This window comes from Cucurbita pepo, chromosome LG02 (assembly GCF_002806865.2).
Source record: "Cucurbita pepo subsp. pepo cultivar mu-cu-16 chromosome LG02, ASM280686v2, whole genome shotgun sequence".
NCBI classification, from domain to species: domain Eukaryota; kingdom Viridiplantae; phylum Streptophyta; class Magnoliopsida; order Cucurbitales; family Cucurbitaceae; genus Cucurbita; species Cucurbita pepo.
The window spans coordinates 12,414,873-12,427,138 of NC_036639.1; the positions used below are offsets into that span (position 1 = coordinate 12,414,873).

At 38.9% G+C, this 12,266-nt stretch overlaps 3 protein-coding genes across 3 annotated transcripts; 1 reads left to right on the top strand and 2 right to left on the bottom strand.

The window, feature by feature from the left end:
• Positions 1–31: 31 nt before the first annotated feature.
• On the top strand, positions 32–3,725 carry LOC111787613 (cytokinin hydroxylase-like). The gene is made up of 5 exons (XM_023667630.1): positions 32–406; positions 860–1,086; positions 1,302–1,543; positions 2,344–2,722; positions 3,240–3,725. Exons 1-5 carry the CDS (start codon positions 124–126, stop codon positions 3,678–3,680), a joined length of 1,572 nt encoding a protein of 523 aa, XP_023523398.1. The 5' UTR covers positions 32–123; the 3' UTR covers positions 3,681–3,725.
• Positions 3,726–5,946: 2,221 nt separating this feature from the next.
• On the bottom strand, positions 5,947–7,209 carry LOC111788591 (LOB domain-containing protein 41-like). Its single transcript, XM_023668975.1, has 2 exons — positions 6,819–7,209; positions 5,947–6,730 (listed from the first exon to the last, which is right to left on the bottom strand). The coding sequence occupies exons 1-2, from the start codon at positions 7,006–7,008 to the stop codon at positions 5,988–5,990; spliced, it is 933 nt and encodes a 310-aa protein (XP_023524743.1). The 5' UTR covers positions 7,009–7,209; the 3' UTR covers positions 5,947–5,987.
• A 3,181-nt stretch (positions 7,210–10,390) lies between these two features.
• On the bottom strand, positions 10,391–11,736 carry LOC111788490. Its single transcript, XM_023668827.1, has 3 exons — positions 11,580–11,736; positions 10,810–11,060; positions 10,391–10,723 (listed from the first exon to the last, which is right to left on the bottom strand). The coding sequence occupies exons 2-3, from the start codon at positions 11,026–11,028 to the stop codon at positions 10,391–10,393; spliced, it is 552 nt and encodes a 183-aa protein (XP_023524595.1). The 5' UTR covers positions 11,029–11,060; positions 11,580–11,736.
• Between the last annotated feature and the right edge of the window lie 530 nt (positions 11,737–12,266).

Here is a 12,266-nt window from a genome sequence, read left to right on the forward strand (position 1 = left end):
GAACAGCCTGAAAATGTTTTAAAAGGTAACTGAGTTGGCCGTTATAAATACCCTTTCTTCCATCACCCATTCAAACCATCCACCTCTCTTTTTCTCTCTAAAAAAAGCTTCATCTCATCTGCCATGGCGATTATGATCTTTCTAGCAACTCTTTTGGTCATTTTTGTTTCATCCTTTGCAAAGATTGCATATGATACTCTCTCTTTCTACTGGCTTACCCCTAGAAGAATCAGGAAGAGGATGGCCGAGCAAGGCGTTTATGGCCCCAACCCACGACCCTTCACCGGAAACATCCTCGATGTCGTAGAGCTTGTCAAGGAATCCACAGCCAACGACATGAGCTCCATCAGTCACGACATCGTTGATCGTTTGTTACCCTATTACTCTGCATGGACAAAGCAATACGGTACGACTAACACTTTTATCCTGTTTAAAAGAGTTCATGATTCATTGGTTAGACGGTTGAGGTGAAGATATTTGGACCTTGAATTATGGTTACAGTAAAATATCTAGTATGATTGAAGATATTTAGTCTTTCATTACCGTATAGGTATCATATTTGGACCCTGAATTATGGTTATGGTAAAATATTCCGTATGATTAAGAATATTTAGCCTTTCATTACTGTATAGGTATCATATTTGGGTCTTTGTTAGACAAATATCTGTTATGAACCTTTCATTACAGTTTAGGTATCATATTTGACATTTATTTATTGTTCATTTTATTTTGTAATTTATTTGATTATGTAAATAATTATAAATAGAGAATTTTCCCTCCAATTGAGGTGCGGTGGTTTTAGCAAATACTTTTGTAGACTACGAATAAACAATTAACCCGTGAACTTAAACTTATTCAGGAAAGAGGTTTATATATTGGAACGGGATGGAGCCGAGGCTGTGTTTGACGGAGATGGAGTTGGTGAAGGAAGTATTGGGGAAGAGCAGCAATGTGTGTGGGAGGTCATGGATGCAAAGACAAGGGACCAAACACTTCATAGGCAATGGATTGTTGATGGCAAATGGAGAAAATTGGCATCATCAACGTCACCTCATTTCACCTGCGTTTAGGGGGGAAAGGCTTAAGGTTCATATCCAAAACCCTAAACATTTTGTTAGATGAACACGACTCTCCACAATAGTATGATATTAAGCATAAGCTCTCATAACTTTGATTTGAGCTTGCTCAAAAAGGTCTCGTACCAATAGAGATAATATTCTTTGATTATAAACTCATGAATTAGCGTTTCATCCAACACATTTAATATATATATATATTTTTTTGTAATATGACATGAATAGAGCTATGCGGGGTTGATGGTGGAATGCACCAACAAAATGATCCAATCATTGGAGGCCCAATTGGAGGAGGGCCAGACAGTGTTCGAAATTGCTGATTGCATGAAACGCCTCACCGCCGACATCATTTCCCGGACTGCGTTCGACGCAAGCTCCGACAAAGGCATCCAAATCTTTGATATGCTCACTCAGCTTCAGCACCTCTGCGCACAAGCCAGCCGCCACCTCTGCATCCCCGGTAGCCGGTGCGTTTTTCTAAACCAAATATTTCATTTCGTAGGGTGTTAGGAACCACAACTCTCCATAGCAGTAGTATGATATTATCTACTTTAAACATAAACTATGTATCTGTGTACCCGAGCTCCTTCTAACAACCTATGCATTTTGTTATCATTTCGAATTAGACGATCCATTAATCCAATTGACAGAGGATTATAAATGGATCCCTTTTTTGAATTTTTACTGAAAATTGGGAATTGATGGACTTTCCATAGGACCCATTTTACTGACGGGGTTTATCACCACTTTAGCTACTTTAGCGCCTTGGCCAGTTACTCGAGATTCCCGATTATCCATTTTCTAATATTAGCAATGTATAGTAGTCAAATAGGATCATTTTCTACTCGAGACCTTTTACTATTTTTTATCACGTGGGAGTTAGAATTAATTCCCGTTTCGCAATGTATAGCGGTCAAATAGGATCATTTTTTATCATATTATCGGCTTTGAGGATAAGCTCTCATGGCTTTGCTTTGGGCTTCTCCGAAGGGCCTCATCCCAATAGAGTTAGTATTCCTCACTTATAAACCCAACCCAATGATCTTCCACTAAATTAACCAACGTGGGAATTCGCTCCCAATAATCCTCCACAATGTTCCCTTCGAACAAAGTAGACCATAGAGTTCCTGAGGTTTATGGAGCCCTCAAACAGTCTCTCCTTAATCAAGGCTCAACTTCTCTCTCAGTACACCCTTTATTCAACAAGTGGATCACTTTTGACTACAGGTTCGAGGCTCACAACCTATTGTTCATTTTATTGGTGCAGATTTTTTCCGAGTAAATACAACAGAAAAATAAAGTCACTAAAAATGGAGGTGGAGAGAATGTTAATGGAGATCATTGGAAGCAGAAAAGAGGGCGTGGAGATAGGAAGAAGCAGTGGATATGGAAGCGATTTGTTGGGAATGCTATTGAAGGAGATGCAGAGAAAGAGAGACGATGGATTCAGCTTAGACTTGCAGCTCGTAATGGATGAATGCAAGACTTTCTTCTTTGCTGGCCATGATACCACTTCTCTTTTGCTCAGCTGGACCATCATGTTGCTCGCTACTAACCCTTCTTGGCAACACAAGGCTCGTGCTGAAGTCGCCCAAGTTTGCAACGGCCGACCTCCCTCGGTCGAACATCTCCCTAAGCTCACTTTGGTAAGCTAACTAACAATTGGTTGAAAATGGTTGGAAAAGAACTTAATACTATGGTACAGAGTTATGGTTCCTAACATGATATCAGAGTCATGCTCTTAACTTAGTGTGATGTCCCACATTGGTTGGGGAGGAGAACAAAAACACCCTTTATAGGGGTGTGGAAACCTTCCCCTAGCAGACGTGTTTTAAAGCTTTGAGGGGAAGCCCGAAAGGTAAAGCCCAAAAAGAACAATATCTGCTAGCGGTGGACTTGGGTCGTTACACTTAGCCATGTCAATAAAATCCTCGAACAAAGAAGTTGTGAACCTCGAATGTGTAGTCAAGTGTCGAGTCTTAATTGAGGGGAGACTGTTTGAGGGCTCTATAGGTCTCAGATAAGACTCTATAGTGTACTTTGTTCGAGGGGAGGATTGTTGATTGTTGGGATGAGAGCTTATACTCAAAGTGGACAATATCATACAATTGTGGTGCGCCGTGGTTCTTAACACTTATATTTGTTTTGGTGTTGTTGTTGCAGCTGAGCATGGTGATAAACGAGTCCCTAAGGCTTTACCCACCGGCCACGGTGCTACCGAGAATAGCGTTCGAGGACATAAAGGTAAGAGATTTAGAGATTCCGAAAGGGCTATCGGTATGGATACCAGTGCTTGCCATTCATCACAGCGAGGAGCTGTGGGGAAAAGACGCAAACGAGTTCAACCCAGAGAGGTTTGGGTCGAAAGCATTCAGTGGTGGGCGGTTCATTCCATTTTCCAGCGGACCAAGGACCTGCATCGGCCAGGGGTTCGCGTTGATGGAAGCTAAGATCATATTGGCTATGTTACTCTCCAAGTTCAGCTTCACTATTTCCGACACTTATCGCCATGCTCCTGTTGTTGTTCTCACCATACAGCCTAAGTATGGAATTCAAGTTTGCCTCACTCCGTTGCCTTCTTCAACCTTTCTTACACATATATAATATTTTATATAATATTTTTAAAAGTGACATCGAACATGTTGAGAATTGTTAAGAGGGAGTCTCACATTCGCTAATTTAGGGAATCATTATGGGTTTATAAGTAAGGAATACATCTCGATTTATATGAGACATTTTGAAAAAATTCAAAACATTGTCATGAGAGCTTATGCTCAAAGTTATTCGTATAATGTGCATTTTTTTTTTTTTTTTGGGTGTCGTGACCTCTTAAGATATTCTGAAATGACTCATGATGGTCTGTAGAAATAATTTTCACTCTTAAGAAGTGAGAAACGTAGGTAACGTGACCATGTCACATCCCTTAACGAGGACTTAAGAAGCGAGGAATGTAGTTAATGTGACCATGTCGCATCCCTTAGTGACGGCATAATATGTTGGAAGAACTCGTATTGGTTTGTGAGGATATCTTGACTCTTAAGAAGCGAGGAACGTAGGTAATGTAACCATGTTACATCCCTTAATGATGACAAAATATGTTGGAAGAACTCGTGTTAATGGGATAGTCTTCACTCTTAAAATGTGAGAAATGTAAGTAACATGATCATGTCACAAATTGTGCATAGGAATGTAGGGACTATCAAATGCTAAATTTTCGAATCTTAGATATGAATCCTTATATAAGGAATCCGATTTGCATAAGGCTTCTTCACTGTCTCAACCCATAAACATCTCTATCTTAACGTTATTAAAAGTTACAGAGGTTGATATCAATAATATTATTGAAATGATAGAATAAAAATTAATACATGCCTTATCAAGTTGAAGTTGTGGTCATGTACATGTGCTTTTTGTCACGATCCTACATTTTTTACCGCGCGGCATTGTGATTTTGACACGCTCATGACTAGCCTTAAGGAGAATTAAGCCCCATATATATTTTTCACTCCGGCTTTGTGGCTTCGTCGGACCTTAGGCGAGATTTGTCTTCGCTAATCGAACATCGCTTGTGCAGAATCCAAGCTTGTTCAACCACACATGCCGCCTGCGCGTGCATATTCAATCGTCTACGACACATCCAACTTGTCTCTACACTAGGCCAAGTCATTCTGCTCGACCTTGCCTCTGCTCGGGCCAAGGTCTCTCATTGCAACGCCGCATCTCATTTTGTCATATCGATCCCCATCGACGAGGTCCATATGTCTTGACGTCATCTCGAGTCTCAGGATGTCGTCGGGCATCATAACTCGTTCGGTCATGCCATCAAGAACGGGCCCGCATGTCGTTCATCTCATCGAGACTTCCCGAACATCCATTCATTTAGGTTCTATCGAGGCATTGGCCCTCCTGTGCCCATGCAGAGTCATTTACAGATACCGTACCAGATAGTGGGTGTATGTAGCAACATCCAACACGCGGACTAAGGCGCAATACTGGCAAGGTACTATCCTTCAAAAACCCATTTCAAAGAAAGTCGCCCAAGACACTCGTCTCAGCACGCTTGCCCACACTGTGACACACGTATGTGCCACAGGGTAGCTCACTTAGGCCACACGGCCTAGGGGTGGTGGAGAGCCACCACCATGGTATTCGCTATAGTACATTTTGTGCTATTTTCAAGTTTCCAGGTGTAATGATTTTAGTGAACGGTCATAAGGTGTCATGCATTGTCCGTTGGGCGTCGGATTGACACCAAACTTGGCGAGCATTCATATATCATATGGACGGACTTAACTCCCGAACCGCATGCCTAAATTCCTTCCGAAACCCCGACTTCCTACCCAGCCCTTCAACAAACCTATTTTTGCCCTTCATGTCTATTCAATGTCTTTGTCTTCGATCGCATCATTGCACTCTGGCCGAATGGGCGTCTCTTGAGGAACGTCATTCTCCCCCAAAACTAGTCATCGTCTACGATGTCTTACGCGGATGGCAAATTGTGACGCTGCTCATCCTTCCAAGTTATAAATAACCAAAACAAAATGTTTAATCAATGGGGTTTTCACATAAAAATTATTTGATTTTGAGGTTTTTCATTTATAAAAAAGAAAAGAAAAAACAAAGGGAGATTAAAGATGAACAATCAAGAACTAAGAACCTTTTCACCTCCTGTCGCATTTTTACAGCACTTTCCTTTAAATATACACTNTCTTAAATTTAAGATACCTTGACAATCTCATACCGTAGTCCCTCTCCATATACCTCTAAAATTTTGACCATGATCGTAATGCCTCATCCAAATTGTGGCTCGACACTTTTAAATCATCTCACAACTTCCATAATTGCGGTTGTATTATTTTTTTTTTATATAGTTTTCATGTTTTTTATCAATATGTGGGCTCCTTATTAGGCCTAGTTTCCGGCTACAAAATCCAGGCCCAAAATCGTATTGCACGTTTCCTTATTGGGCCTCAGCCCATCGTTGGCCTCTATCTTTCGCTTCTTCATTGGAACCACGTGCTGGGCACGTGATACCGGCTCCATCCCCAGGGTAAGTTCTAGAGCTAATTCGCTTTCCGGAATTGTCATCCTGCCGCCGTCGTGGTTGGTGAATTTTCTTTGTACGTGACTGGATTCCGATCTGAAAAAAGCCGACGGCGCCGAAGGAGGAGAAACATCCGCCGTCTCCACCGAGATCATGCTCTCGGTTTCTTTGCTCTCATGTTCGAGATGCGGCGAGTCAGATTGGTGAGTCAGCGACGACTCACCGCTCGACGAACGGTTAATCTCTGTCGAGGAGAACAGTCGCCGAGTCGACTCCGCTACAGCAGATACAATTCCAGTACTCTCTTTATCCTTCACGGCCGATCGCTTAAAACGGCACCGAGTCCTGACTCGCCGATTCGCTCCACCATCGTTGGAGGCGGCGGAGTTTTCATCCTTAGAAATATGCCGAATGTCGTAAGCCTTCAACGGCGGTCCATCGCCAGTCGTGGCCGCCTCAGAATTAATCGGAATAATCGGAGCACCTTTAAGCACCGCCTCAACAGCCGCCTGACAGAGATGCCAATTACTAGACCACAACAATCCAACCGATCCGTAAATCGGATTCACAATCCGTCCACAAGCCTCATAGAGAAGAGATCTAAAGATCGCTACAAAATCGAACCAAACACAAAATTCAATCAAAATGCACAAAATCAGACACAAATCAACCAACAAAATTGAAGAAACAGAACTCACCAGGCCGTAGATGCTCAGGACCAGCGTTGATAAGATTCATAAGTCCAGCACGGCCATAAAACTTAGCAAGAAAAACAGTAGCGTTAGCCTGAGATTCAGGACTCTTGATCCACTGCAAACAAGGTCGAATACTACAATTTTCACTGCAACCTTTGCGAAGAACTCTGCAACCATTACAACTCATCCGCATTTTCAGCAACCGCAAATACAGAAGAAAAGCATAAAATCGGAAGAAGGAAGAGAGAGAGAGAGAATTGAAGAAGAAGAAGAAGAAGAAGAAGATAAGGGGGAAATAGTTTTGAGGATTGAAGAAAAGTCCCGGAGGATATTTAAGAGGGAAACTAAATATTAATCTGCGAGCCGGTGGGGCTTTCAGGGAAAACTGGGGCACGCAGTTTTAGATTAATATAAATAATTATTTTTAAATTTTTTTAAAAAATGACTTTTAAAAAGACTGGTTTCCACACTCCGGGAGCTTCCATTTTGAACCCACTTTTCCATGACCTGCTCTACCTACCAGCAGCAGCCAAATCCGTTCACCTTCACATAAAATATACTTCCTTTTCTTTCCCCACGCGCTTTCCCTCTACGTTTTATCCAATTTCCTTTTATCAATATAATTCAAAAATTATATATATGTTTCAATTAATTAACTCAAAACTTTAACAGGATCCCACCATAACAAAAGGACAAAACTCTCCTCCACAAACTGAAACCAGTTTCTTCAAACTGCCTTTCCGATGGACCTTACGAGGGCAAAGTCGTAATTTAANAAAAAAAAAAAAAAAAAAAAAAAAAAAAAGGGAAAATCCAAAAATCAGATATGGAAAAACGTAGGCGCGTGGGGAATACTTTGAGGATGTCAAAAATATGGTCGAATTGCCACATAACGTGGAATAAAGCGGGCCCCACACAACACCCCTGTATTTAAATTTAAATAAATAAATAAATAAATAAATAAAAATCTCCCGGTTTTCAGGAAGATTGGAGAAAAGTGGTTTTTGAAGCAAAACCAGTAGCCGGTTTTTGTGAGGACTGTGGGCGCTGAACAAAAACCCCGTAGCCAACGGTTTTAAAATTTCATTTTAATTTTGAATTAAAAAAAAATAAAATAAAAGAGGCGTGTTGCTTTTTGTAATTTGAATTAATTTGAATTAATTTGGGATTTATCCTTAAATAATTATCATAATTTGTCTTAGCTTTTTAATTTTGATTAGCTAATTGTGGCGCTCACGTGAACACACCCTATTCTTCAATATCATATAAATAATAATAATAATAACAATTGTTATAACCCAACAAACAAGTCAATCGTGCAAAAAAAATACAGACTCTATGAATAACGATGACATATGTTTGAGCCTCGAGTCACGTTTGAAATAAATGTTTTAGAAAACGTGAGTGAGGAAATACATTGAAAATAATATTATAAGCTAAAAGCGAGTAGACAATAATAACAGTTTTGATAGCATATAGCATATCTCCCTATAGTACATTTTGGGTCAATTTAGCCTTTAGGTGTAGATATGATTTTGGAGAAAGGTCGGTACACATCCCTATTAACCTAACATGAAGTAGTAAGGATCTATCTAAGATGAAAATCTGTAAAAATAAAATTTGGAACAAGCATGGGCCATAGACAACACATCCTAAACAAGCGTGATCGAGACATCGACCATGAGTATAATTGTGACAACTTTAAAATCCAATTTGAATAATGAATTTCAAATTATGATCTTGGTAATTGTGTTTTTGAAATGTGGTCATTACTAGTAATAGAAACGAAAGTTATTATCTACACTAATAAGGTGCACCTTCCTTTTTTAGTAGTTGAATCGTAAGAACTCCATAGTTAAAAATAATTTTATATTTTTATGCTTAAAAACTCGTGTAAGTATATGAGAATATTATTATTCGAGAGTAAATTACTTAATAAATAAAAATAAATGCAAGACAATATTAAAAGTAATGGCTTTGGAAATAGTAATTGGTCAGGAAACAGACAAAAAGAATTAATAAAATAATTCAAGTTATTTATTTTTTGTAGATCTCTCTTTATTTGTCCAAAAGCGTCTCATTTTAATTGATTTAGAAGGGTATTTAATGCACATGGATTTTATTTTATTTTATTTTATTTTAAACGCAAAACAATTAAATAAATATACATATTTCAACTCAAATAAATAAAATAATTATCATATTTATCTTAAAAAAATGAAAACAGTGGACAATTGGAATTTTAAATCCACAAAAAAGAAAAAGAAAAAGAAATAATAATTTCCATCTGGTATTTTGCTTAAATTAGCAAGTGGTGCATGGAGCAGGAAAAAGAAGGACACGTGGCAGAAAATGGAAGAAGAAGAGAGAAAGGTGCCGTTCATGCAGGGAATGTTTCTAGAACGGTGTACGAAGAGCGCGTGAAGTTTACGCTCCCAGAATCTCGTGGCAAACCGTCACGTTGATGGGGCTCCTGGTTTTTGGGAAATCCGGAATTTTGAATTCCATTTCTGGTTACCGGTTTCTGGTTTTGTTGTGACTATGGGCGCCTCCTTACCCAACTATTTTCTCCAACTAATTTCGCATTTATATTTTTCCCTCACCTACCTTTGCCNGCTTGAGTGGTCTCTATGATTTCATACTTATCAAATCCAAGATGTGACATTTTTATTTTTATTTTTATTTTATTTTTTATTTTTTTCATTCAATTACCAATTATTAATTATTTATAAATCTTAAATAATTTTATTGTACATTTCATATTTAAAAAGCAAATAAAATATAAAACTAAATTAAGAAATTTATATCCAATATATATATATATATATATATATATATAACTAAATACTAATTTTTACAATCTTTACTGATATTGTTAATTCAAGAGATAGTATAGAATTGGGCCTTAATTAATGTGGGCCACTTCCCATTGTTGGGCCTCAATAGTTATTGGGCTTCTGATTTATCAAACACTTGGAAGTCTGTAGCCCAAAGCAGACTTCCAAGTGGACATCAAGTAATAATCAAATGGAGAAGTTTTTTTTCCATGGTAGCACTAATGATAATGGAACTTTCCACGTGGCACTATATTTATTTTGAGAAAAAAGTAGGAAAAAAAATGTGGACCAAATAAATTTCATTGGCCAATCACCTTTTATTTCAATATGATCAATAGCTTCGACATTCACGGATATTGTTTACTTCGTCCGTTATGTATTGTTATCAATCTCAGTCATGAAGAGAAAGGTAAGATATATTTCACATTATATATTGTTATCAATCTCAGTCATGAAGAGAGAGGTAAGAAATATTTCGTTCTACTCTACAACGAGAGAGAGAATGTCACAACCTACTAGACAGTGGGCAGTGACCCTCCCGTGAGAGAGAGAGAATGTCACAACCTACTAGACAGTGGGCAGTGACCCTCCTAAGCAAAGACAAGATGACACACAAGTAACTTCCTAACCCCCACGTGCAAAGACAAGATGACACACAAGTAACACCTATCCACCTATCCATCCCGATCCCAAACAGACACATGCCATAATGGAAGGACGGTGCATCATTTAACACGCTCAATAAAAAGGTGATAGGATAAATAATGACAANTGCCGGTCCCTACTCAGGCAATCAAATCCTTCTACTCTAACTGCAGCCGGTTTTAGACCGAACGTCATTCTCGCACACCCTCCTCCTCCCCCTTTGTGCGACCCCGTCGCTGTCGCCGATGATGGCGATGAGAGACTCAATGGGGAGTATGCTGCTGCAGCCAATACTGGCATAGGACTACTGAGTTTCTCATCTCTAAACCGCGCATCCTGGATTAATGGATTGGAAGCCCTGCTCGGCGGAGATCCGCAATAAAACGGAGGTGATGAAGCCACATTGACGCTAGATTGTTCCGACCCCTATCGACATTCAAATCACATTATAAAGACATTCATTAGTACATCATGTAAAGAACTCAAGTTGAATCAGGGGAGTGAGAGCTAGCCTTGTTTAAAATGATGTCTAGAAGGTCTGCCCCAGCTTTTGAATCACAAGCCTCAGCTTGGTGCCATTTCAAGGGGTGTTTAATGTGATTGTTAGCAAGAATTGCAAGCCGCCTGGGCTTGGGACACACAACAGGGTCCTTCAGATCAGAGATAGAGGCATACCCCCATGTCTCTTCACATGAAAAAAAGGTATTCTGCTGAAAAATGAATTGATTCATCTTTCAAACTGGCAGATCCACAGAAGAAACGCCTGCATAAATCACCAACCACAAACAATAACTTAGATCTATCCAACCTCAAAATACCCTAATTATACCAAAGGGTAGCAGATCGTACAGCCAAGCAACAGATCCAAATATCTCTAATTCAAAAATAAAATCAAGTGCCATAACATTTCAGGTAAAATTTGCCCAACCAGAAACAGATCTGAGATCTAGACATAGAACAAGATCGGACAACCTCTTTTCAGAATCAAGCTAAACGCGAGTTGGTCTTTCCTTTCCGTAACGAGGACGAACACAAAACAAAGATCAAAGCATAGGATATATAGAATTGTGGTATGGATTAGGAGCAGCTAAGAAGCGTCCAGATCCGGGAAAAACGAAGGCAGGGTGGACCAAAAATAGGAAAGGCACACAGCAGCCAAGGGAATAGAAACCGAAAATTCATCAGCTAAAACTCGAAGAATTCAAAGAAATTTCGATCTGGATATGATAAAAATAGACGAAGAACAGATTAGAGTGATAGAAGGGATAAAGAGATTATTAACCTGAAGGAACCCCAAAGAACGATGAGGAAAGCTGGAGCTTTGAGCCACCGGAGGGGAGAAAGTCGCTCTGGTGTTGGTGGGTTTCCTATATACTGCGAGAGTAAACGGGCGACGACCGGTGGAAACGACGCCGTTGAGAGGTGTTTTTTTNTTTTTTTTTTTTTTTTTTTTTTTTTTTTTTTTTTTTTTTTTTTTTTTTTTTTTTTTTTTTTCATTTTACCGAAAATGATGAAGGCGTGGAGTGGCTTAGAGTAGTTGGAGAACACATTAATTACAGCAATTTTAAATTTTACTATTTTCTTTTTGTTTAGGGTTAAGTGAAATATATTTATTTTTTAAGTAAATTATACCAATTTGTATTTAAACTAGCTAATTTACTATAATTCCTAATAATAATAATAATAATAGGTAAATAAGTAAATGAAAAAAAATAAAAATAGAAAAAAGATAAAAAGAGATCGGATTTTCGTTCGAGCAAATTTGTAGCGTTTTAGCTAGCATGCATCCTCCAAACTTTGGAGTCTCAATTTTAGGGGTTCAGGCAAGCTCGTTGTGGTGAACTAATGGTGGTTCAGATAGAAAAGCTGAAACAAAGAAAATAGAACCTATAAACTTTGAACACACATTATTCATTTCTTAACGAAAATATGTGATTTTGGTGTCTATGGATTCCACTAAAGGAGTACA

Excerpts from the sequence above, each read along its gene's own strand:
- LOC111788591 (XM_023668975.1), bottom strand. The coding sequence starts at position 7,008 with ATGCGGATGAGTTGTAATGGTTGCAGAGTTCTTCGCAAAGGTTGCAGT. Across the intron at positions 6,731-6,818 it reads TCCTGAGCATCTACGGCCTG|CGATCTTTAGATCTCTTCTC; the intron begins GTGAGTTCTGTT and ends TCGATTTTGTAG.
- LOC111787613 (XM_023667630.1), top strand. The coding sequence starts at position 124 with ATGGCGATTATGATCTTTCTAGCAACTCTTTTGGTCATTTTTGTTTCA. Across the intron at positions 1,087-1,301 it reads TTAGGGGGGAAAGGCTTAAG|AGCTATGCGGGGTTGATGGT; the intron begins GTTCATATCCAA and ends TGACATGAATAG. Across the intron at positions 2,723-3,239 it reads ATCTCCCTAAGCTCACTTTG|CTGAGCATGGTGATAAACGA; the intron begins GTAAGCTAACTA and ends TTGTTGTTGCAG.